The sequence below is a fragment of the Vicugna pacos genome, chromosome 21 (genome assembly GCF_048564905.1).
Source record: "Vicugna pacos chromosome 21, VicPac4, whole genome shotgun sequence".
Lineage (NCBI taxonomy): Eukaryota > Metazoa > Chordata > Mammalia > Artiodactyla > Camelidae > Vicugna > Vicugna pacos.
The window spans coordinates 32,961,806-32,986,364 of NC_133007.1; the positions used below are offsets into that span (position 1 = coordinate 32,961,806).

General features: G+C 58.5%; 1 protein-coding gene across 4 annotated transcripts; it reads left to right on the plus strand.

The window, feature by feature from the left end:
* The first annotated feature begins 227 nt into the window (after window positions 1-227).
* Window positions 228-23,869, plus strand: SPG7 (SPG7 matrix AAA peptidase subunit, paraplegin). 4 transcript variants are annotated; one of them, XM_072946834.1, is made up of 17 exons: window positions 228-471; window positions 1,486-1,588; window positions 2,636-2,725; window positions 6,607-6,848; window positions 8,045-8,184; window positions 9,105-9,207; window positions 9,807-9,932; window positions 10,129-10,291; window positions 10,495-10,668; window positions 16,185-16,309; window positions 16,403-16,505; window positions 16,985-17,113; window positions 18,339-18,454; window positions 19,703-19,859; window positions 20,400-20,566; window positions 21,058-21,135; window positions 22,726-23,869. In XM_072946834.1, the coding sequence occupies exons 1-17, from the start codon at window positions 259-261 to the stop codon at window positions 22,885-22,887; spliced, it is 2,391 nt and encodes a 796-aa protein (XP_072802935.1). In that variant the 5' UTR covers window positions 228-258; the 3' UTR covers window positions 22,888-23,869. The 4 variants fall into 4 exon arrangements, with proteins under 4 accessions (XP_072802935.1, XP_072802936.1, XP_072802937.1 ...); XM_072946835.1 differs by having other exon boundaries at window positions 17,003-17,113; XM_072946836.1 differs by lacking the exons at window positions 18,339-18,454; window positions 19,703-19,859; window positions 20,400-20,566; window positions 21,058-21,135; window positions 22,726-23,869 and adding an exon at window positions 17,251-18,324.
* The last annotated feature ends 690 nt before the right edge of the window (window positions 23,870-24,559 follow it).

Here is a 24,559-nt window from a genome sequence, read left to right on the forward strand (position 1 = left end):
CCCGGAGCAGGGTCCCGAGGTCCTCCCTCCCGGGCCCGCCAGGCTGCATGTTAACTCGCGGCGCTCCGCACCGGGTGGCACCTCAAACCGCCAGAGGGGCCCACCTGGATGCAAGAAGCCAGCCGGCCGCGCGCCCCCGATACCCGGGCGCGGGGCCGAGGCCCCCTACGCCGCACCGCGCAGGCGCCCCGAGGCGGCCCCGACCACGCAGGCGCCCCGAGGCGGCCCCGACCGCGCAGGCGCCGCTTCCGGGTCAACATGGCGGCCGCGTGGCTGCTGCTGCGCGCCCTCCGCCCCCGGCCGGGGCCGGGGCCGGGGCCGGGGCCGGGGTCCGGGCGGTTGTGGGGCCCCTGCTCCAGCGTCTGCTCGGTCTGGAGCCCAGGCTGCTCCGCCGGGGCCGGGAGGAGATGGCCGTTCGTCGTCCCCAGGCCTCACGTAGGTCTCGTCGGGCCTGGAGGCCGAGTCCTGCAGGTAACGTGAGGCCCTTCGGCGGCAGCGTTCGTTCGGGATGGTGCTACGAGGGTGCCCGGGGCGGGGCGGGCGGAGAAGGAAAATCATAATTTATAGTCTTAGTCTGAGTCTGTGCTTATTCAATGGAAATAGGGCTGAAACAGGCAGTTCCCTCGTACCTGTGGGCTCTAAGCATATTATCTCACCAGTGATTGTAAAGCAGTAATGAAGTGAAGTAATGAGGTTCGGACAGTGTTTGGGCCTGACTTTGAAGAATGACTTTTTTCTCTATGTCCAGCACCCTGCCGTTACCCGTTTATCACGCGGTCCACTCTGTGGCCCTCCTTTATGTGCCTTCTGGTCATCACTGAGCCAAGAATAGTGTGTTAACTAAGTGGACAGTAATTGCCTGGACGAGGAATTCTCGCCTTGTTGCTAACAGGAACTTACATGTAATGTGCTCCTTGCCAAAGAGCGCTTAGCAGGGGATTACTTTCCTCCATAATAGCTGTAGACCAGGGATGAACTAAGGGGAAAAAAAATAAATAAAACAAATGAAGAAATTGCCAACTCAGAGACAGAAAAAATTCAGCTGGACTGTTGACCTTAACATAAAACACTTTCCAGTGGGTACTGGTAGAGTCCCTGGAAACGTTCTAGGAGGAGTGTTGCCTGGAGACCTCGGAGCAACGGGTCTGGGCAGTCACTGCCGCCCTAGCTCTTCATGTCCTGCAGAAGGGTTGTGAGCCTTGAGGCACAGAATGGCAGCCAGGGTTCCACACCTCCAGTTCAGTGTTTCTTTGACTTGCTGGCTTCCTTTTGACTTTTTGATGTTACCTTTTTTCTTTTGATGTTATGTTAAAACTTTGAAATAATGCTCAGACGATCACTTCATAGTTCAGGGCAGTATTAATGTTACATGTAGATAAATTTTGTGCTTTTAAGATGATGGTGCAGCGGGGAATTAAGCTGTGTTGCCTGTGTGTGCTGTGGTGTTGGAGTGGCTGAGCTCCATATCATTCTTTTTTTCCTCAGAGCTTCCAGTTGCAACTGCTAACCCCCACCTTTGAAGGGATCAGCAGGTTGTTGGTGAAACAGCATCTCATCCAGAATCCAGTCAGACTCTGGAGACTTTTAGGTGTGTATCTGTCTGTTGAAAGACATTTGTGGATACATTCAGGTCACGTTGCTTGTTTGACATTGTCAGGAAAACTAATTCCGGAAGAGGACCTCTAGCTGCTGCTCAGTGTGAGCCCCCAGGCGCTGCGAAGTGGAGTTTACGGAAAGGAGATTTGTCTCAGGTCTGAACAGGCCAGTTTTGCTTTTCGCTTTTTTGAGTTGTCTTTTTATTTTTTTAATTCTGGCAATAATTGGGCTGCTTGAATAGGTTTCCATGTCCTCTCTCTGGCTGTTTGTGTTCTGTGTCCCAGAGGTAACTAAACACAGCCTGCAAGTAAGGTGCTTCTCCCCTGCAGTTGCCCTGTTTGATGAGACACTGTGAGGTCCTGCTGTCTCTCTCTCCTTAAGTCAAAGGGCCTTGAGGGTTGACACCTGTACTTTTAACTCCCTTCTTTATCCAGCTGGAACAGGGAAAAAGTAGACTCTTCCAGGTACACTCAGCAGCCTGGCACCCACTTGTGGTCGCGTGAGCCCACATGCACCCAGTGCACCCAGACAGCCCTGTGTCAGGTGGATGTGGAGGCAGTTTGACTTGTGCTTCTGTTAATGTCTGTGAACAAAGGGGCAGCTCACGTTGTGAGCGACTCCCCCACACCCCATTTTAAGCACTGGTCTGTTCAGAGCTTGGACAGGACAGAGCCTTTTGTGTGAGGAGTGTGACGTGGGGCTTGTCCTGGTGAAGGTGGCAGCCTGGTCGCTGCCGCCTGTGCTGGAGCCCTTGTGTTGTTTGTGTAAATCCGTTTAAAGTGACTGTGTGTGTTGAGAGGCTTGTTCTCCAAGAAACTCATGACACTTTCTCAAATTTACGTTCCTAGATTTTATTTCTTCGCCTAATTTCAATTACGAAGAGATTCAACTTTGTAAATCGAAGTAGTTCTTAATCTTGCGCACGTAGACTTCAGATGGTTTCTGTCTGAGTTTGGTTATTTGAGAAGATACTTTTCTCCTAAGTGTTTCCCTGCAGTTACAGGTCTTGACTGTTGAGTGCTTTCCCTCTTCCCTGTAGGAGGCACATTCTACTTTGATGTCTCGAGGAGGAGGCGGAAGATGAAGAACGATGAGAAACCCAAGGGGAGGAGCCCTGAAGACGAGGAAGGTAGATCTGTCTCCCGTTCTCCCCTGATGACGCCTGGGGTGTCTACACATGGGTGCTCGAGTGTGAGGACTGGGAGACCCACCCTGGAGGCCGCCCTGAGCACACTTGCCCCCAGTCTCCAACGCAGTTGCTGGTGCTCCCTGCCGGTCCTTTCAGAGATGCCTTCACCAGCACCTGTTCAGAGAGTCCGAAGGCAGGTGGAGTTTCTGTCCTCTGCTCGGAAAGGGTGACTCTGAACCCGGAATCTGGGGTGGGGAGGAAGGCTCTGGGACCCCTTGGCTGGACCCTGCCCTCCTCGACACCCCTAGTCAGTGTCGCCCCTGCCTTTGGGCCTGAAGAACAGCCCCATGGAGAGGGCAGTGCCAGCCTGCCCTTGAGGAAGGAGATCTCTGAAGTCTCACCTTCACTCTGGAATTAGGACTCAGCATGTATGAAGGTGGGGAACGAAAAAGGTGACTTTGAATTGACCCCTGAGATAAAAGTCGGCTGCTTGGAGCTGACACACAGGGAAACCGCCTACCCTAATGGATGCTTGGAGCACGCCCAGCGCTGTAGCAAGTGTGTGCTCTCCTTGGGTTACCTGTGGGCGGGGACCCTGGGCGCCTGCTCTTCACCCAGAGGTGAGCCCCAGGGGCTTGAGGGCGGAGGGCAGCCTCGCTGGAGGGACTGCCCAGCCGTCACAGGACTGCCCCCAACCACTCCTGTCCCCAGGTGCCACTGCCCCACAGGGCAAGCTCCTGACCAGGTTGGTGGGACACAGGAAGACCTTCCCCAGATGCGGTCCAGGGACTCTTCAGGGGGTGGGGCACCCAGAGCCCCAGGATGTGGGGTGCAGCCCCTGGTGCAGGAAGGTTATGTGTTCCTATGGCATGTGCTGCCCTTGTGGCCCCTTTGCCTTGCCTTGAGATGAGCTGCAACTTTCCGTTTTAAAGCTCCGTGGGGACAGGTTTTGCTCCCAGAAGGGACTTGTGCTGCTGTTTGGGTTTAAATTTAGGCATTTCTGGTTTCAGTCTTGGCATCGCCCTCCTTGTCCTTCACATGGTGTGGGGGGAGCTGCAGCCCCTCCTCCAGTGTCACCAAGAGCCCCGCAGGCCTCGGCTCCTCTTTAGAAGGCTCCTGAATCTGAGTCCTCGCTGTCCAAGCCGGTTTCAGGGCTTCCGTTGCATTCTTACGCATGTCACCGTTTGACTTTGACCATGGCTGCTGCAAGGGGTGTGCTGTCCGTCCTCAGGGTGACTCCTGGGCCACTGGCCAGGGTCAGCTCGTGGTGCCATCGGCAGGAGCTTGGCCCCTGCGTCCAGACGGGCTCTCATCCCAGCGGCTCCCGTGGGGTCAGTGAGGTCGCTGCTACCCCAGAGACGCAGCAGCGTCGGCCGCGTGGTCCTGGGCTTGCGTTGCTGACTCAGGAGCCCTGCGGTGCTGACGGCCCCAGCCCAGCAGTTCTGGTGGTGGGATTTCCCAGCGGTCTCATGGGTGGGGGGATCCAGTGGATGGGCAGTCCAGTGGCTTAGGGGGCAGCAGCATTTCCTGGGCACCTCAGGACAGCGAGGTGGGAGGAAGAGGGGCTTCCAGGCGGAGGAAATGTCCCTGATGTCTAAAATGTTTAAATGCTGCTTTTTTTTACTCTCAGAGTCAGGTTTTGTTCACCTGTTACACCCCGGAAATCCTGTGTTTATTTAGCCAAGCCTGTGAGTGTGTTGCATGTGCACCTTCCCCTGCATTCCCCTTGGCCTCTCAGACTGGCCCGCATGACTTCATACCTGGTTGATACTACAGACACGTGTTTTGCCGGGCATGGCGTCCTCAGGGTAAAATTTCAGAGGTGGACTTACTTCAGGAAACTAAATGTTTCCCACAGGCTTGGCCGAGATGCTTTCAGGAAGCACCTCCTGGTTTCCTCCGCCCGAGAACGGGGGCCAGTTCCTGGTACTTCGGAGCCCTGGGTTTCCAGGTCATTCTGAACCTGGCTCTCACCCCAGTGCCCACCATGCTGTGCACGCGTCTGAAGCCGTCAGCTCACATGTGTGACTGAGTGTCCAGGGCTGGGACGGACCCCTTGCCGTCCTGCAGGGGCTCTGTCAGGTTCCTCAGTGCCTGGGCAGGGGGCTCGGCGGTTTTGACTCAGAAGCTGGAGGAGGGTTTATTGGAAAACTGAAACTGTGTTAAGGGTTCAGTGTGCTCTCTCAGGGCATCAGAGCAGTCACCACCCTGGGTTGTGTAGGTGTGACCACGGAGGCTTCTGGAAGGGACCCTGTTACTCAGTGAGCCTCACCCAGGATGGCCCAGAGTAGCTGTCGGAAAGTGCAGCTGCCAGCCTTGATGGCTCACCACTGGTTCATGAGGAAAACAGATTGAAAGCTAAGTGTCTCAAAGAGATGGCTTCTAAATAAGTGCTCAGCCGCTCACCTGAGAACATGAATCTGTTCTCCACAGTAAGTGCTCACCTTCTTCAGTGGCCTTCTAGGGACGTGAGTTTGAAATGTCAGCTGCACGGTCACCTATCATGAGCTAGGACAGTGTCTGCAATGCACATTCATGTGTTCGAGGCAGTTGCTGGGGTAGCCTTCTCAGGCTTCATTTTGTGGGAGTTTTGGGGGGTGGTAGGTAGGTTTATTTATTTAATTGCAGCAGAGGGACTAGGGATTGAACCCAGCACCTCTTGCATGCTAAGCACGGGCTCTGCCCCCTGAGCTATGCCCGCACCCAGTGTTTTTAAGCTGGATTGGAAGTGCTCTTGAGTTCCTCCAGCCGGACTGTTAGAGAGGGGAGCAGACCAGGAGGTGCTTCCTGAAAGCATCTCGGCCAAGCCTGTGGGAAACATTTAGTTTCCTGAAGTAAGTCCACCTCTGAAATTTTACCCTGAGGACACCATGCCCGGCAAAACACGTGTCTGTAGTATCAACCAGGTATGAAGTCACGCGGGCCAGTCTGAGAGGCCAAGGGGAACGCAGGGGAAGGTGCACATGCAACACACTCACAGGACCGTGGGGACCGCACTGGCAGGCTGTGCAGAGAGCAGCGGGCCGAGTCGCGCCGCACTCTGTCCTTGGAGAGGCAACCACGCCGGCTCTGCTGGCGTGTGGCACGGACGGTGGGGAGGAAGCTGTGGCTGTGAGCTGGGTCTGTGCTGAGCAGGCCTGGTGAAGGCGGTTAGTGCAGGTCTGTAAAGCCCACGTGGGGTGTTGGGAAGGTGGGGCCTGCACTGCACACTGGACCCCCGTGGTCTAGGGCCTCCTGCTATGTGGACAAGGTGCCAGTGGGCGCAGGGCCTGGGTAGCAGGCTCCTGGGACTGGGTTGGTGAGACCTTGTGAAGTCCTGGGCCAGCAGCGGCGTGTCTGTGCAATGCGGCTCCAGCCCGCGCTCTGACTGTGTGTGCAGGAGGCCCAGGCCTGGCCCCCGGTGGGCCTGCTGCCCATCTGTGCTCTGGGCCCGAGGTCAGTGACCCCTGAGCTCCTCAGTTAGCGCTGGTACCTGAGGGGTGTGACGGGGGCTTACCTGACGGTTCTGGTCAAGAACGGGCCTGCAGACTCCTCCGCGCGCGACTTCCCACGTCTGTGCCGAGTGCTGGTGGACTCACTCCACGTCACTCGTGGGTGGGGGAGGGCAGGCGGGGGGGTGACTGTCATCAGTAACTTGTGTGTGTGCGCCCGGCCCGTGGGCCCTGCGCCATCAGCGCCAGCAGCCGCCTGCACTAGGCCGGTCCAGGAGGTTTTGCTTTAAAAGCCATTTCGTGAGGCCTCAGCGAGGGGGACGGTGGTGACCTCAAGCGGCTCGTGCTTCGCCACCTTGCTGGAGAGCTGGCCAGGATGCAGGGTCTTACTGGGCGGGTGCGGGGAGGGGCCAGGCCCGGCCTGACGCCCTCGCGCTGTGCTGCCCCCAGAGGAGCGGCGGCGCCGGGAGCGCGAGGACCAGATGTACCGCGAGCGGCTGCGCACCCTGTTCGTCATCGCCGTCGTCATGAGCCTGCTCAACGCCCTCGGCTCCAGCGGCGGCAGCATCTCCTGGAACGACTTTGTGCACGAGATGCTGGCCAAGGGCGAGGTGCAGCGGGTGCAGGTGGTGCCCGAGAGCGACGTGGTGGAGGTGTACCTGCACCCCGGGGCCGTGGTGTTCGGGCGGCCTGTGAGTCGGGCGTGCGGGTCGTGGTGCAGGGCGTTCTGGCAGGCTTGGGAGGCGGGGAGAGGCGGCGCTGGGGTGGGGGCTGGGGGCACCCGGGGTGTCTGGGCCGGTGGGGGTCAGTCAGGTAACGGGGCCGGGCAGGTTAACCCACAGTGACTGAGACCGGACTCAGGCCAGTCAGCCCTCGGGAGGAGCAGGAGGAGAGGGGAGCGGAGGTGGGGGTGCAGATGTCGTGCGAGGTGGGGCCAGGCCCTATGGATGGGAGAGATGCCCCTGTGACAGTGTGTGAGAACAAGCCCCTTGCCTGGCGTCCCTGCCCATCTCTGACACCCGTTCCCCCGAGCACCGGCCAGCGTCAGGCCAAGAAGGACGCTCCTGCCTCTGCTTCCCAGGGGCCTCTCTCCTGCCTTAGGGGCCTTTCTTGTTAGTGCTTTTAATCCAGGTTCCAGTTAGGGATCGTGAGTTATATTTAACTGTCAAGTTTCTTTAGCCTCTTCCCCACTTTTTGTTAGAAGTTTGCACAATGGGAAAACCAGGCTGGGTAAAACTGGGCCCCCTCTCTGTGGTGGGAGACCACCGGCCTTTATGCTCTGCTCCCCCCGAGCGAGTGCACTCTCCTGTACAGAGATGCCCAGGCTTCAGTCGGAAGTTGACACATAGTAACTGACTGTACTTCAGTAGAAATACATATATAGAGAGAGCTTGGAACAATTAAAGTTGGGCTGACTCGGGACTGGGCTGTTAGAAAGATGACGTAGGGCCCGTGGGCAGTCACACCTTCTCACCAGCGCTCCAGGAACACCGCCTGCGCCTTCCGCCTGAGCCTGTCCTCTGTCCTGGGAGTGGACACCCGCTTGGTGGGATGTCAGGTTCACCTGACGCGTGAGCAGCAGACTTTGGCAGGTTGACTGTGGTCCCAGGTCCAGCACCGCAGGCTCCTCAACTCTGACCAAATGCGAGGCAGGTGCCGAGGTTATGATGCACGTGCCACCCTTCGTTTGTGTGCCCTGTTGTATCAGTGACAACTTGGTTGTAATTGTGTTTGAGAAAACTGAAGCTTTCTAGACATGGAGGTGGTTTCCGATGGCAGGTGAAACCCTGAGGTTGTCTGCACAGCACAGCTGAGGCTCCACTCTGTCGCGTGGGCCGCCATTCTGTCCTGTCATCACCCTCATAGTCCCTCTGCTCTCTGTCCCCAGCGGCTGGCCTTGATGTACCGCATGCAGGTGGCGAATATCGACAAATTTGAAGAGAAGCTGCGAGCAGCTGAGGACGAGCTGAACATTGAAGGCAGGGACAGGATCCCGGTGTCCTATAAGCGCACAGGATTCTTTGGAAAGTATGTCAGTCATTTCTGTGGGGTCCTGAACTAAACTGGCTTTGTAGCGTGAGAAAAAACACAGACAGAAATCTCAGACCGGCCCTGCCCGCAGCGAGCCCCAGCCCCGTGGGGAGGTGGCGCGGGGACCTGGCGCTCCTCGGGCCTTCGCAGTTCTCATCGCTTCCTCAGTTGTCTGTTCTTAATGCAGCACACTGTGGGTTTGCTGTTTCCACAGACAGGAAGAGGGAGCAGGGAAGGGAGAGGTAGGGTGTCCCGCAGATGCTCTTGGTCCCACATCGCAGAGAGACATAGAGACCCGTGCAGGGCCTCGGGGACAGACAGATGCGCAGGGCACGGGGTGTGTGAGTGACGCTGGGACCGCGGCCCTGAGGCCTCATGCAGAGGTCTGTGTCTGCTCGTGGTTGAGAGCACAGTGACCAGCAGCTCCTGAGGAGTGACGGTCACGGTCCTGAAGGCGCAGGCCCTGAGGCTGCTGCCCTGGCTGCTGTGGGGCCTGGTGGGGCACAGCTGGTTCCTTTCCACGTGGCAGGGCTCCCTAGGGTCTGCTCTGTTTGCTGCTCTGGTGTACTTTGCTCTGCTAACCCAAACTGGTGGCCTCCTTTTGACACCAGAGTGTGTGGGACACGGGCACCTGCTTCGGGTGGGCCAGACCGTCTCGGCTCTGGCTTCACACAAGGCAGATGCTGCATGTCCTGTGTTGCTGCACTCCTGGCCTACCTATGGGGACACTGTGTGAAGGCAGGGGCGGGTGGGAATTGGACAAGGAGGACCATCTTCAGCCGCGGCTTCTACACATTTGTCTCAGAATGGGGGTTTCCTCTCATCTTTGAAGCATCTGTGGGCTGTAACGTGGTGCAGTGAGAGTGTTGGCTGCCCTGCGGCGCCCCGAGCCCACACCTGCCTCTCTCTCCCGCTAGCGCCCTCTACGCGCTGGGGATGACGGCCGTGGGTCTGGCCATCCTGTGGTACATTTTCCGTCTGGCTGGGATGACTGGAAGGGAAGGCGGCTTCAGTGCTTTCGTAAGTGCTCTTGGGGCCATCTGCCTTGTGCAGGGCTGGTACACAGTGAGAGGTAACCCGTCACGGAGGCCAGTGGGGCTGTTGTCTGACACTGCATCTTGCCTTCTGCTCAGCTGACGGAGGGTGGGGGGCACAGCACCAGCTCTGACTGTGACTGAGGCCCCCTCCACTTGTGGGGTGTCTGCGCCAAGGGATCTGAGACTGTTTATTCTAAGGTTTTCCATGTCAGCTGGATGTGACTTTCCTGGAGTTTCCCCATCGGCTGAGAAAATTCCAGGACAACCTTAATATGCTTTAAAAATATTCTCCTGTCATGGCATTCATTACAACGTGCACTTTCCCTGTGTCAAGCTATCTCTGGCTGACAAGCCTCATCGGCTGAGGGGCCACAGGAGCGGGGCCGTGGGGTGCCTCCTGTCCCTTCCTGGAAACCGGGGTGGTGGGGACGCAGGGTGCCGTGTCTCCATCTGCAGCTGGAGACTCGCCCTCACTGTGAACACAGCATGGTGTTCTGTACTCAGCTAGCTGCACCACGCTTGTGTATTTTGGGCTGTTTACCATTGTGTTTACATAATACTACCATTTGTCTTTCTGCCCAGAATCAGCTGAAAATGGCTCGCTTCACAATTGTGGACGGCAAGATGGGGAAAGGGGTCAGCTTCAAAGATGTGGCGGGTATGCACGAAGCCAAGCTGGAGGTGAAGGAGTTTGTGGATTACCTGAAGGTGAGCGCGTGGGCGCAGGTGCGGGGCACCTCGGGGCCACACGCCATGTGCTCAGTGGGCCTGTGGAACCACAGTGGGGGCGCCTGTTGCCCTGCTTTCCCAGACCACATGGGTGTGGCCGGCGTCCGATCCCAGAGCCATCTCCTGAGGACTCCGAAATGCTAGGCCAGCGCCCCATCACCCTCTGCTTTTCCAGAGCCCAGAGCGCTTCCTTCAGCTTGGCGCCAAGGTCCCGAAGGGCGCACTGCTGCTCGGCCCCCCCGGCTGCGGGAAGACGCTGCTGGCCAAGGCGGTGGCCACTGAGGCCCAGGTGCCTTTCCTGGCGATGGCCGGCCCAGAGTTCGTGGAGGTCATCGGAGGTAGGCGTGAGGGTGGGGAGTGGATGGAGGGGCTGGGTGATGATGCTCTTTGCAGCCGTCCCCCCATGGTGCGGGGGGTCCAGGATGGAGCAGCCCTGTTCACAGGGGAGGACGCTTGTGGAGACCTTGGGCGGTGCTGGTCCCAGCCCGAGAGGAGGTTGGTGTCCGTGACCCGCTGGCTTCCTGGTCATCTGTGTCCTCAGGCCTGGGCGCAGCCCGCGTGCGGAGCCTCTTCAAGGAAGCCCGCGCCCGCGCCCCCTGCATCGTGTACATCGATGAGATCGACGCGGTGGGCAAGAAGCGCGCCAGCACCATGTCTGGCTTCTCCAACACGGAGGAGGAGCAGACGCTCAACCAGCTGCTGGTGGAGATGGACGGTGAGTGTCGGCTCCCGCGGGCGGTGCCCCGGGACTCAAGCCAGGCCGCTTAGGAGGCTGCCGTCTCACCCAGAGACACTGCTTTCACTTTTACAAAGTTAAGGTGCAGAACGCCAGGGACGGAAGTGTCAGGTCAGGTCACGATGGTGTTTTTCGGCTCCAGGGAGTCTGGGTGATGGTGCCATTGTGTGGGTCTCCCTGCCCTGCTGAAGAGTGACCAGATGGAGTGTGGAGTGGACATGTGTGGACAGGGGGCCACCGGGGGCAGTGCTATGTCTGCTGTCCTTGGACATGAGCCCTGGATTGACTTCCACACAATTCTTTTCCTTTTTAATGGACACGACCCAGAAAAGATAGTATGGGTTGTTCCCTTTGGCGCTACCTTTGTTCGGAACTCTCGGGTCTGCGTGTGTAGCTCCTGCTTTCATTGTGGACAGACGTATGTACGTCTCCCCCATGGAGAGCGCAGTGGCACAACGCACACGACTACGCCCACTGTTGCTTGCCCACCGTCACCAGCTGCCTCTCAGTCTCAGCTTCCCAAGCAGAAACTGTCCGCATCCCACCCCGGCCCCGCGTCCCACCCTGGCCCCGCATGCCGCCCTGGCCCCGCGTGCCGCCCCGGCCCCGCCTGGCTCCCTGCATCCGGCTCCCGACCGTCCCTCGTGTCAGGCTTGTCTCTCCGACCTTGGTGTCCTCCAGGCCCTTCCCTTTTAAGACTGAATAATGTTCCCTTGCGTGGAGGGACCACAGTTGGTTTATCCGTTTCTGCGTCGATGACACTTCTGGCTACTGTGAGTCACACCGCTGTGAACGCACCGAGTCCCAGCTGTGTTGGGTTCATTTTTAACTTCTTTTTAATCAGAACTCTGGTTCTTCTGTGTTAAATGCTGTAGATAGAGAGTTTTTTTCTCAAAGTATTTTTGGTTCTAAGGGAACCATTTGTTTGTGAGGCTGGGCTGATCCCCAGACCACAGAGGATGCATCCGTGGGGTCGGAAGGGGCCTGGAGACACCCACGTTCTGGTCTCATCCACACTGGCCTTCGGGGATCAGCCCAGCCTCACACATCAGCTACCATCCTGTCTCACTGATCTCCTCCAGCCTGGGACTGTTTCTGCATCGTTGTCCTTGTGACGTGACACTTTTTCCAGGCCAGTCCCATGAAAGGATGTCCCCCCGAGGCTGCGTCCTGGGAGTGAGGTTGTGCCCTCACGTGTGGCAGAAGCAGCAGCAGCCTCGGTACCCCTCGCTGTGCACGGTGTGGACGCTGGTCCCTGCGTGGGGACGTGGCCCACAGGACCCCTCCTGTGCTGCTGTGCAGTGGATGAGGTGTATCGTCTGAAAGATCTGCAGGTTGAAAATCAAGTGTGCTTTCTCACAAAGCCAAGGAACGTGCCTTGCTCCGTCCTGAGAACGGTTTGCGCCTGGAGCTGCCCCTGGAGACCCCTGCGTCCAGCTCTTGGCCATTCATCCAGCAGAATCTGCTCAGGGACTCGGTGCCACAAATTCAGGGTCTGGGCAGGGAGTTCCTGGAACTCAGTGTCTGTAGTTGTATGAATCTTGGGACTCAGATTGTGAGACTCACCATGGATGTGGGGGCTTCTGAGAGCCCCTCCCAGGCCCCTCTCCTGCTCCGACTGCGCCTCCCACCCAGTGCCTGGCTGTGACGGCGAGGCCTGCGTTTTGATCAGCGCCCTGTCTTCCAGTTCACAAGGTCGTTGCCCGGAGTCTTTGGCTTTCTGAAAATCCCAGCAGTGCCACATTGCAGCGGGAGCCTCTGGTTCCTTGTGAAAGAATGGTGACCTTCGTGACACTGGGACAGAGGGGAGAGTGTTGACTTCCAGGGCCCTGGTGGGGCGGCCACCTCATGGCAGTGCTGCAGACGCCTGTCCCCCGGCTGGGCTCCTGGGCTGCGAGAGGCCCCCTTCTCTGCGCCGGCGTCTTCTGCTGTGTAAAGTGAGGTTCAAGTGCATGGCCTCACCTGCAGGGCTGTGACCTTGTGTGAGTGATCGGAGGCCCCACAGCCCCGCTGTGTGTGTGGCCAAGTGCTTGGGCTATGGGGCCGCATGCCTCTTCCTGCTCCTGTTTTTCACACGTGAAGACAGCCCCCTTTTGGGCAGACTTGTGCCCACCAGGAAGCGTGTACCAGGTGGCATCTTCCCTGACTGGGCCCCTCTGTGCTGCGGGAGGAATAGCTTCCACCAGGTTTGCTACCACTGAGGCCGCTCCTGCGAGGGCCCTGCGAGCGGCTCTTTGTGCCAACACAGCTGAGTGTTGCAGCTTTTGGGTGGCTCTGAGGAGCCTGCACGACGCAGACACCGTTCCGGCTGTGGGAGAGCCTGGGAGGAGGGGTGGCTGGCCTCTCAGGTCAGCAGGGGCCAGGGACCCAGACCACGTGGCAGGGCGCTGGATTCAGCTGAGCCACCTGATGGGATCAGCATGGAGGGGACTTGGGCCATGTGCCCCTGCAGGGGGCTCTTCTGCACGCTTCCTGGTGGAGGAGCTGGGGGCGATATGGACCTGATTCTGTGCAGAGGCCTTAGAAAGCCCCAGCCACCTTTTCCATTTTAGTCTGTGACCCACTTCAAGTTGATGTCTGCGAGGTGTTGGTCGCAGCTTAGTCTGTCTGCGGACGTGCAGGTGCTCTGCACCCTCGTTGGAAGGGCTGTCCTCCCTCCACTGAGCCTGCTCTTGCCTGGAGCTCAGCGAGCACCTCTGGAGCCTGTCTCTCTGCTCCGTTGTCCACCAGCCTGTCCTCCGCACTCTGCACCCTCGTCGTCTGGCTGCGTGTTGTCTTGAAAGAGAGCGAAGGAACTCCTCCCACTGTGTTTTTGACCAAAATTGCTGTCCTGCTTTTTTGCCTTTTCATGTAATTTTAGGGTAAGCTTGTCCGTGTCTAACAAAAACTCTTACTGAGATTCTGATAGGACCACACACCTGCCAAGTTAGCTAGAATCAAAAATAGTGGCAACACCAAACGTGAAGATGTGAAGAGATTGGACCCCAGATCTGTGTGTGACCCTGGATCCCACTTTGAATAAAGCAACTGCAGAAATGGATCCTGAGTGAAACCTGATGCACCTCGGTGGGCACGTAACAGGGAAACAGCCTGGCTGTTCTGAACAAACCGAGTATGCCCTGACCCATGGACCCAGTGTCACACTCCTAGGTGCTGGTCCCGGCGAAATGTCCACCCAAAACGCATGTGCACCACTGCATGTTCCGTTTGTGACAGCTGAAAACTTCTCGGGTGGGTGGTGGTGAAGCTCCGGAGGGTGTTGTCCTGGGACACCGCCGCAGGAAGAAGCAGCCAGCTGTCCTAACAGGCACCCGCTTGGGTGGGTTTCAGAGGAATTATGCTGAGTGAAACAGGCTATCCTCAGGAGTCCACGTAGGAGTGACTGAGCGTCTGTGCGGTTGTCAAAGTGGCCAAATCTAGAGCTGGAGCGTAGATGAGAGATCGTGAAGGGTCAGGATGGTGGCGGGGGGGCAGGAGGTACGAGAGGTCGCGAAGGGTCAGGATGGTGGGGGGGGCAGGAGGTACGAAAGGTCGCGAAGGGCCAGGATGGTGGAGGGGGCAGGAGGTACGAGAGGTCGCGAAGGGTCAGGATGGTGGGGGGGCAGGAGGTACGAGAGGTCGCGAAGGGTCAGGATGGTGGGGGGGCAGGAGGTATGAGAGGTCGCGAAGGGTCAGGATGGTGGGGGGGCAGGAGGTACGAGAGGTCGCGAAGGGTCAGGATGGTGGGGGGGCAGGAGGTACGAGAGGTCGCGAAGGGTCAGGATGGTGGCGGGGGGGGGGGCAGGAGGTCTTTGTGTTGGTAGACTCTCCTCATCAAGGCAGGGGTGGATCCAGATGCGGAGAAAGGGGTGCCCGTCAGCCTGGGTATGTGGAGTCAGCTTCGGCACGCAGCCACGGAGCCTGGGCCATGGGGACTGCCCTGTGCAGTTTTTGCAGCTCTCTGTGCACCTGTTTCACGGCAACCCCGTGGCCCGTGTGTGGCAGCACATAGGCCGTTGTGGCCCTGGGGTGGTCTGGTGGGCCGTGCCAGCCCAGCGCCTTGGCCTGGAGCCCCTGACGCTTGCTCACCCTGGCCCAGCTGCTGCTTCTCCTCCTCACCTGGCGTTCCCTGCTAGTGTCCAGCATTTCTCACTGTTAACGTAGTCTCAGGGTCTGTACCCATGGCCTTGGCCTTGGAAGGCAGGCATTTCGGGAACCTGAGGCACGAGCCCTAGCAGGTCTTCCCAGCCAGGGTTCTGGACGAGCTGGGGGGCTCCTCCGTCTCCAAGGGGCCCCTCCCTCCGCGAGCCTCTGGTTTCCCATGTCACTTTCACTTTTCCCTGAAACCGAGCGCGGACGGCCAGGCAGGGCTGGTGCCTCACATGTGCTGGGGCACTGCTTACTCTTGTCTGAGTCTGCTACAGAAGTCAGGGTTACTTTAAGACGTCACCTTTGCAGCGGGAAGCAGTCTTTGCAGTGTCCACTCGAGACAGTGAGTGGGACGGGGCTCCCCGTGGCGTCCCGGCTCCACGCTCCTGAGTGCAGGACCGAGGACGGGGTGCCTTGTTTCCAGGACATGTTTCTTTGACGTTCTGGGGTGGTTCCCTGGGGGGTGGGGGCTGCTGCTCAGTGCTTTGGTGTCGGCCCCTCAGTGAGGTGGGTGCCCTCCCTGGGTGGCGGGCTTGGCTGGGCCCTGGCTGTGTCCTGGAATCGTGGAGGGAAAGACCATCTGCTGTGAGACGCCACGCCTGACGGTCTTTATTTTTTCAAACTTGGTGTTACGGAACTTGTCAAACAGCCACCAGAGCGGAGGGGAGTGTGCGGTGAGCCCCATGTCCCAGCCCAGCCTCAGTGCCTGTCTGTAGCGGCCAGTTTTTTCTCCCACACCCCTCTGTGCTCCTCCCCATCCGCTGTGGGTTATATTAAAGCAAACCCGGAGTTCTGGCTCTTCAGGGCTCCAGGTGCACCTCTTTACATTAGAAGAATTACCAGTGTCCTCATCATCCGTGTCCCTGCCAGCACCTCATGTCCATGCAGGTTCAGGTCTCCTCGGCTGCTTCATGGATGTGTTTCTGCAGTTGCTTTATTCAAATTTGGGTCCAGCCCAGGTTCACACATAGATCTGGGCCATTTCTTATGGTCTCTGGACTTGCTTTTAAGTTCTAGTGAGAGAAACCTGGGACCAAAAACCCAGGCTCTAAGACCCAGTGTTGGAAAGGAAATGTCCCCAGTGTCCCCCCCCAGTCCCTGTTGCCCCGGGCAGTGCAGTGTGAGGAGGTGCCCCTCGCACCCCCCACGCTCTCCTGCAGGTGCCATCTGGACTGGAGGACGGCCTTGGTGCACAGACCTGGGTTCCGGTCTGTGGCTCTGCCCCTGGGCTGGTGGCCTGGGTGGAGCAGTTCCTCATTCAGAACGACTGCAGGGCCCCGTCTCTCCTGCCCTGTGTCCTATGGGCATCTGTGGGGAAGCCGTCGGGTCGGGGACCCCAGCCTCATGGCAGCCGTCTATCCCTCCAGGAATGGGTACCACTGACCATGTCATTGTCCTGGCGTCCACCAACCGCGCTGACATCTTGGACAACGCGCTGCTGCGGCCTGGCCGACTGGACCGACACGTCTTCATCGACCTCCCCACTCTGCAGGTGGGCGTGACCGGGCTGCCCTCTGGGCTCATCCATCCTGCTCAGCACCCCCAGTCTGGCCCTCGCACCATGTCCTTTGTCCTGTCTCTGCAGGAAAGGCGGGAGATCTTTGAGCAGCACTTGAAGGGCCTGAAGCTGATGCGGGCCAGCAGCTTCTACTCTCAGCGTCTGGCGGAGCTGACACCTGGCTTCAGTGGTAGGGGCTGGTCACCCCGGGGACCCTTGCCCTGCTCCAGGGCCCGTGGCTGGCACTGCCTGGGTGGGAGTGGGCTGTGTGCACAGCGGGCAGTCAGAGGAACGGCCCTCCCTGAGGTCCTGGCGCTCTGTCCGCATGCTGCCCTGTCTCCTCGCTGCTCCCTTGGGCGCTGCCCTGTGAGGCCATGTCCCCACCCCACAGTCTCACTTTTACCACAAATAGAGATTTTTTTCTTTGTGGCTCTTGTTTTACGGGGTAACGTAAATAAAAACCCCTTTTATTATATTGTTTCTTCCTTCTTGACTTCTTGTGTTCTTAACTGGAAGCTGGTGACTGTTAAGGATCCTTTTTTGTCTGTCAGTGTGCGTGGGAAGTGGTCCAGCACGTGGCATCACGGGAATGGGGGGGATTGGTTGTGCCATGCGGCCCTGCCCCTGCCCTTCCCGCCCCTCCCAGCTGCCCCCCTTTGTCTGCTGGAGACCCCCCTGTGCCGGCAGGCGCTGACATCGCCAACATCTGTAATGAGGCTGCGCTGCATGCGGCGCGCGAGGGGCACCAGTCCGTGCACACGTCCAACCTGGACTATGCCGTGGAGCGCGTGGTGGCCGGTAGGTATGCACCCGGCGGGCTCAGCCCGAAACACCGGACAGACGGTGGGCGGAGGGCATGGGTCAGGCTGAGATGCCACGTGCTGGCATTACCACCTGCGACAGAGGCTGCGTTGGTGTGTCTGCCTTCACTGCAGGCCTTTCTGCGTGCCGAGCTGTTCCTAGTTTGCTGCCTGCTGGTTGAGAGCGGACATGCTTTTCAAGTGGGTGCATAGACGGGTCTCACAAGTGCACGTCCTTGGCCCTCAGCCATCATCAGCCTGCAACGCGTGCCTGTCGGTGGGGCTGGCCTGGCGCAGGGGGTGCAGGCGGGGGCCTGGGCTGCTGAAGGTGGAATCCGTGTGAGGGAGCAGGATGGAAGCCGGGGAGGCGTCTAGAAGCTTCCACAGCCCCTTTGGCACCACCCACACAAGCCTCTTGTCCTCAGCAGGGTTCAGACCAGTCACTGAAACTGAACTGCAGGGCAGCAGGCCCCCCACAGGCGCGTCTGCAGGGCCGTCGCCCTCGTTCTGAGTTAAGGTCTGGGCAGGGGCCTCTGCCGCTCAGGGAGGGATGGAGTTGGCATGGGCACAGCACTGCTTCTCACTGCACACTCGGTTCTGTACAAGCTGTTGATTTTACGGGGATGTGGATGAACTGCCTCAGGAGTGTGGGAGCAGGAGGTGAGGACGGGGTCCCCGGGGTGTGCGGTGCCTCAAGCATGGGTGCTCCCCATCCTGAGCTGGAGTGTCTGCCGCGTGACTGGCTCCGGGTGACGCACTGCATCGTGTGGCCAGCGCGTCTCAGGACGGGCCAGCTTACTGCCAGGGGTGGTGGTCGCACCTGGGAGTGTGAGTCCCACGTGCCCTGAGCCTCGAGGTCGCACTGGGTGCAGGCTCTGGGGTGTCTGGGAAGTTGGGGGCAGGGGTGACCCCTCAGCAGTGACGTGGACTGGGCAATGGGACGTAAAGGCTGGGGTGAGAGGGCTGGAGAGTCGAGGCGGCAGCTACCCTGCTTGGTCTGGGGGGCCAGCCCAGCAGCCCCACCAAGGACCTCACTGGAGCCACTCGAGTTACGCCCACGTTTGCAGGAGTGGGGACGAGCCAGGCCCCTCCAGAGTTTCCCGAGGAATCATGAAGGATGGGATGGGGTCAGCAGGCGGCAGGGTCATGGAAGGTCTGGAGACGCTGGTCGCTGATCCAGGGTCGTCTGTGTCCTGAGCTTACGTTCCTGGGTGTCCTCTCAGGGTCAGCCAAGAAGAGCAAGGTCCTCTCCAAGGAGGAGCAGAAGGTGGTCGCGTTCCACGAGTCGGGCCACGCTCTGGTCGGCTGGCTGCTGGAGCACACCGAGGCTGTGATGAAGGTGGGCATGGCCGGGCGGGACTGGAGGGCAGGGGTCTCGGCCACAGAACCCAGCCAGCCCTGGAGCAGAGCTCCCTGTGGAGGGCCTGTGGTTGTGAGGGTCCAGGCTCAGGGCAGGGTGTGCAAGGGGAGGAGGCCTCAGCCTCACCGGTGGGCTTGCCCGTCGGAAAGCCACTTGACGACGTGGGGTCTCCCTCCCGTCTGCGCTATCCGTCATGGAGTTAAGAATTGCCAGGTTTACTGTCACTCTGAAACGTGTTCCTTTCATGATCTCTAAGCTTGGAAGGAACTGAGGTTAGCACACAGTTTAAAAGCTATTCTTGCAGACGTTTGCAAGCTAGATGAAAACGCTGGTCAGGTGGTGACGTCACGGGCACCTCCCCGGGCACGTGCACTCGTGACCAGGAGGTCCCTGAGTGATCATGGAGGACACTTTCCATGTATGGGGTATGGGTGCCCTGTCTTGAGGACTGTAACCTTGCCCTCCACAGGCGGGAACGGGGGCCTGGTCCCACCTCTCCTGGGGAGCCGCCCTGCGGTTGGCTTCCTGACGTCCAGAAGTGGGCCGCAGCAGCCACGTTCTGGGGCTTCAGTGTCCCGTCCTGGCATTTCCGGGGATGTGAGTTACAGCAGGGCAGGTTGTTGGTCTGGTTTCCTTGGATGCATCCTGCTGACCAGGCTGGTTCCTTTTGTGTCCTCGTCTGAGGCCATGACAAAGCCGCTGTGCACAAGAGGCACCCCCAGAAGTGGGCTGCACCGTCACCTGCCAGAAAAACCCAGTAATTGAGATAAATGTTGTAATGCAGCATCTCAGGAAAATCAACATAGAAAAACCCGTGATGAAGTAAATACCCTAACATGCAATTTCCTGTTCTCAGAATTTTCGATTCATTTGCCTAAATGCCAGATGAGCTAGTCACACAAGAACTCCCACTCCCCCAAGTTCGGTAGTCTGCCAGGGACCGATCGTGACGTTTCCCCTTCAGAGTCGCAGCGTCCCCCTGCTGCTGTAGCCCTCAGGACGGCACTGCTGCACGAATCTCAGCTGCCCAGGGCCGCTGGCAGGGGTGCTCTGGGCCCTTGGGTGGGTGGTCACGTGCACAAAGGACTCACATCCAGCAGTCGGGGCGCTAGCTGCTGCTGTGGTGTTGGGGATGGTCAGAGGCACTTTACCGTTCTGACACTGTCCCCACCGGCACTGCTGAAGCCTGTGTCCTGCCCACTCACCCGGGCCCCCGCTGTCCTGTAGGTGTCCATCGCGCCGAGGACGAACGCAGCCCTGGGCTTCGCTCAGATTCTCCCGAGAGACCAGCACCTCTTCACCAAGGAGCAGCTGTTTGAGCGGATGTGCATGGCCCTGGGTGGCCGCGCCTCCGAGTCCATCTCCTTCAACAGAGTCACTTCTGGTGGGGAGCCGGGTTTCCTGGGGGGCCTCCAGATCTGGTACCCCTCCTGCAGGGCGGGGGGTGGACCTGATGGACTTGTTGTGGGATGCAAACGTAATTTTCAGTGTCGTTAAGTGTTTTATTAAAGATGAGCTGTGGTCCAAGGAGATTTGGAAGCAGGCACGACTTTTTAAATAGGTTGTTACAAAAGCTTTTCCCTACTTATGGACTGAGTGCACTTGGGTGGTTAGTGTTGGCTGGGGCTCCACACAGTTCAAGAGCCTTCCCTGAGCCATCAGGAGTGGGCAAGGTTCCCGAGATGCGGGGTCCCTGTTGGCTGTGTGCCCTGAGACCTGGGCTGGTGCCCGGTAGCTGCCGGCACAGTGAGCCCAGATGTGCTTCCTTTGTAGCTGGTTTTAAACAAAAGAGCATTGTTTCTAAGTTTTAAAGATGGGATACAGTTGTCCCCTGGGCCCCCGCCTCTGCTGTCAGGCCCAGGCGCGTGCCGTGGGGTGCCCAGGGCAGAAGCGTCTCTGCTGACCCCGCTCCCCACCACTCCAGGGGCGCAGGACGACCTGAGGAAGGTCACCCGCATTGCCTATTCCATGGTGAAGCAGTTTGGGATGGCACCCCGCATTGGGCCTGTTTCCTTCCCTGACGCCCAGGAGGGCCTCACAGGTGTTGGACGGCGCCCCTTCAGCCAGGGCCTCCAGCAGATGATGGACCATGTGAGTCTGCGGCCTGAGCCGCGGGGCTGGGAGGTCGTCTCATGCCGGCGCCTGGCCTCTGCCCGCGGGTCTCGGCTCCGTGGGTGTCCTTGCTGGGGGGACTATCAAAGAAACGCCTTGAATGATAGAGCCAGTGACCCCCTTGGCCCACAGGCCACACTGCGCTGCCCATGGGAGACCACACCAGGCTGTGTCAGCACCCTCGGGGAGCTCCGGTCGCTTGGTGCGCTGGCACTTGGGGCAGCCTTGGGCGTGGATGATGTGGGTGCTGGGCCTATGGCTTCCAGAGCTGGTGGGGCACCTGTGGGTGTGATGGCTGCTGGGCCGGCCTCTTGGCAGGGCACTCTCGGGGCGAGGTCGGGGCTGGAGACACTTGGGCCAGGGACGAGAGGCCGTTTTCTGAGCCTGCATTTCACCATGGACTTCAGAGTGGGGCCGGTGCAGGTGGTTAGCCACTGGCACGTCACAGGCCTGCTCCCTTCCATTGGCAGGAGGCAAGACTGCTGGTGGCCGAGGCCTACAGGCACACTGAGAAGGTGCTGCTGGACAACCTGGACAAGCTGCAGGCGGTGAGGGCCCGCTGCTTTCTGACCTCCGAGCACTGCCTGTCCCACCACGAGGCCCGGCCAGGGTGCCGCCCGAATACACTGCCGACTCGGTGGCTGTCCTGTGCGGTGTTTGTATGTGCGCAGCACAGTAGAAAAGTATAGCCAACAGGAGTTTCACCCAGCTCAACGGAAATCCAACACCCTTCCCGCTTGTTTTGGCTTTTTATTACGAACACATCAGGCCAGTTCCTTTAGAGCAGGCAGGACCTCGTAAAGCACCCTGTACTCTTCACCCAGCTTCAGCAAGTAGAAGGTTTGGTCAGTTTTGTTGAATCCGTTTCCACTCTTAAACTTCTAGAATTTTTTAAATAAATTGTAAAGCTTAGAGCAGTTAGGCTTTCAGGAACGTTGTAGGCGTAGCAGAGCCCCTCACGCCCCACGCCCAGTTCTCTGTTAACATCTTTCACTGACGGGACAGTTTTCACAACCCCGTGAACCGGTGTGGACGTGTCACAGCTCAGGTCCGCACTCCATGCACGTTGCCTGGTTCTTACCTCCCGTTCGTTTCTGCTCTTGGGTCCCGTACTCTGCCGAGCCCACGGGCCGTCAGGTCTTTCTCAGCAGCTGCTTCTCCCTCCTGTTGTAACAGCCTGGGCCGTCTGAGGGGCGGGCTGATGTGAGGAGAGCATCCCCCAGGCAGGGTCTGTTTGATGCTCCTGCGGTAACGCTGGGTGCTGGGTTGGAGGAGGTGGCCTCGGGGGTGAGGTTACTGTGGACGCAGCAGGAGTGGGCAGCTCTTTGTGGGTGGGCTGTTGCTTTAATGTGAGATGGTGGGGGTGGGGGTTTGGGTCCTCAGCAGCAGCACCAGTCCCCCGGAGCCATGAGCAGCGCAGAATGTTGGGCCCACTGGGCCCTGCGGAGCCCGAACCTGCAGTGACCCGGGCCTGTCACCAGTGCGGTCCCTGCGCTCCCCCTCACAGGACTCGGGATGGTGCGGTGGGCCGCGTGTTCTGCCTCTGTCAGGAGTGAGGTTTGCTCACACTGTCCGGCGTCCCATGGGCTGGCAACATAGAGTTGACCTTCCAGCACTGTGGAGGGTGGGGTGCTGATCCCTTCACCTTTGAAAATCCGTGTGTAACTTGACAGTCGGCTGGCGATGCTTTGTCTGCGGATCCTACCAGCTGTAGACTGTGTGGTGCCGCCATCCATGTTTGTTGAAAATCTGCACATAAGTGGACCTGTGCAGTTCAAACCGTGCTGTCCGAGGGCCAGCTGTGTCAGAGCAGCCAGTGTTGGGGGGACAGGGACAGAGCAGCTTCTCCCCAGCTGTGAGGTCTCCCAGCTCTCACCGTCCTGCCCCGCAAGCCCCAGCAAGGAGTCCTGCATGGCAGCCCTCCATTCCCCCACATGTGACGCTCACCTGGCAGAGGAAATCAAAGTTGCCCAAAATAAACAGATTTGGACGGGGAGTGGGAAGATGGAGGAGGCCGGCAGGTGGGACTTCACACTCTTTAAGGTGGGGGTGGGGAGTGACTCTCCGTGCTTCCCGGGGCAGTGGCGGGCCCCTCCTCTGCCCCTGTCCTGCTCACGCCACCCGTCTGTTCTCCCCAGCTGGCGAGCGCCCTGCTGGAGAAGGAGGTGATCAGCTACGAGGACATCGAGGCCCTCATCGGCCCGCCGCCCCACGGGCCCAAGAAGATGATCGCACCTCTGAGGTGGAGCGACTCTGAGAGGGAGCGGCGGGACGCGGGCGAGGAGGTGCCCCAGCAGTAGCCCCCTTGCGGGGAGGAGCCGTCCTGGCCCGGATAGCAGGCCTGCTTGCCTGTGGCCTGGGGACCTGGGAGGGGCGGTGGACGGGCCTGAGATCTATTTACTGACTTCCCTGCCTGTGAGGAGTAAACAGACCGTAGTGCAGAGATGGTTTCATCTGTGTGTGTGGGTGGTCCTCGCCCGTGGGAGGGTCTTCTGGGCTTGGTATGGGTGTGCATGGAGTGGTCCCCTAGCTCCCAGGCTTGTGACACTGGTCTCGTGGGTGCCGGGCACCTCCCAGCCCGTGACTCAGTCAGAATGCTAGCAGGGCATGCCTGAAAGGACCCTCTGAACTGATGGTTGCCCGTCCTCTGCTGGGCCCTGTCCTGGGCTCATGTGTCAGAAGGGTCACAGTCGGACCGACATTGGATCTGGAGGACTAAAGCACCGCCACCTGCTTCCGTGAGGATGGGCGCACCTGAGGATTGTGACTGCGTTGGAAACTCTGTGAGCAGAGGGCCTGTATGTCCTGCGTGGTCAGCTCTGCTCCAGAGGCTGTTGGGTTTGTCCTGTGTTTGCAGTGCGTAATGTCAGCTCTCTGGTGACCAGTCAGGAGGGGAGGAACAGACAGATGCAGTCCGCTGCTTCACGCTGGGCTCCTTGCCTGGCAGAGTGGATATAGCGTGGCCTGACCGTAGCTTCTGGAACTCTGCATCTGAGGTGTGAGGGCTCCTCCTTCAGACAGACATGAGTTCTTTAAGTAAATGTATATTTAACATAATCAGAGCCTCAGGGGAATATTAGAGAATACTGAAAGCGTAATTTACAGTTCTTGGGTTTTGGGGGAGGGGAGGCAGGTGACTTGGTTTTTAGAGGCAGTGCTGAGGATTGAGCCCAGGACCTTGTGCATGTGTAGCTATACCCTCCCCGACTTACAGTTCTTAAATCATAATACAGATTGTTCTCCACTCTGATCTATGCTCAAATAAACGTGATTTCTTTGTTATGCTTTTTTAAATTCTATTTTTTAATTTTTTGTTGAGATGCAGTGTATTAGTTTCAGGTGTACAACACGACTGGTATTGAGAGGATCGCCACAGTTGGTTAACATCTGTCACCACACAGTTACAGAAGTTTTTCTTGTGATGAGAACTTTTAAGATCCATTCTCTAGGCAACTTTCAAATAAGACCATTTTGACAATAACGCACTTCCAGGTGCTCACCGACAGTGGTTCTGCTGTTTCCGGCATCTTTCCTTCAGCCTCCATCTGGGTTCCATGTAGCCTATGGCTCTGGACAGCTGTGTGGCTAGCTGGCTGGCTCCAAGCTCTGTGATTAAGCTCTGAAGTCGTCCTGTCCCTACTAAGTTATTAGGCTACTGCTTTTCCATATTTATGACATGGTTAGCAGGCTAATTTACAAAGTGCTATAGTGACATGACTTTTTTTTTTCTTAAAACATTACAAAAACCACTTTGCTGTTAGGAGATTAATTTTAAAAATCAAGGATGTGTGTCACAGGGCTCCAGGAGCTGCTGCCGAGCATCTCTGATGCCAACCTTGAAAGCTCCAGCTGGAGGCCAGTCAGGTGCAGGAGTGGAGTGAGCCCCGCGGTCTCTGGGGCCCGGTCTTGCAAGGAAATCCTGGGAGGCTGTTGAAGACCCCACAGCTCCAGGGGAGTGCATCCGGGAACCCT

Coding starts and splice junctions, on each gene's coding strand:
- SPG7 (XM_072946834.1), top strand. CDS start 259: ATGGCGGCCGCGTGGCTGCTGCTGCGCGCCCTCCGCCCCCGGCCGGGG. Junction 8,185..9,104: donor CGCACAGGATTCTTTGGAAA/GTATGTCAGTCA, acceptor CTCTCCCGCTAG/CGCCCTCTACGCGCTGGGGA. Junction 9,933..10,128: donor AGTTTGTGGATTACCTGAAG/GTGAGCGCGTGG, acceptor CTGCTTTTCCAG/AGCCCAGAGCGCTTCCTTCA.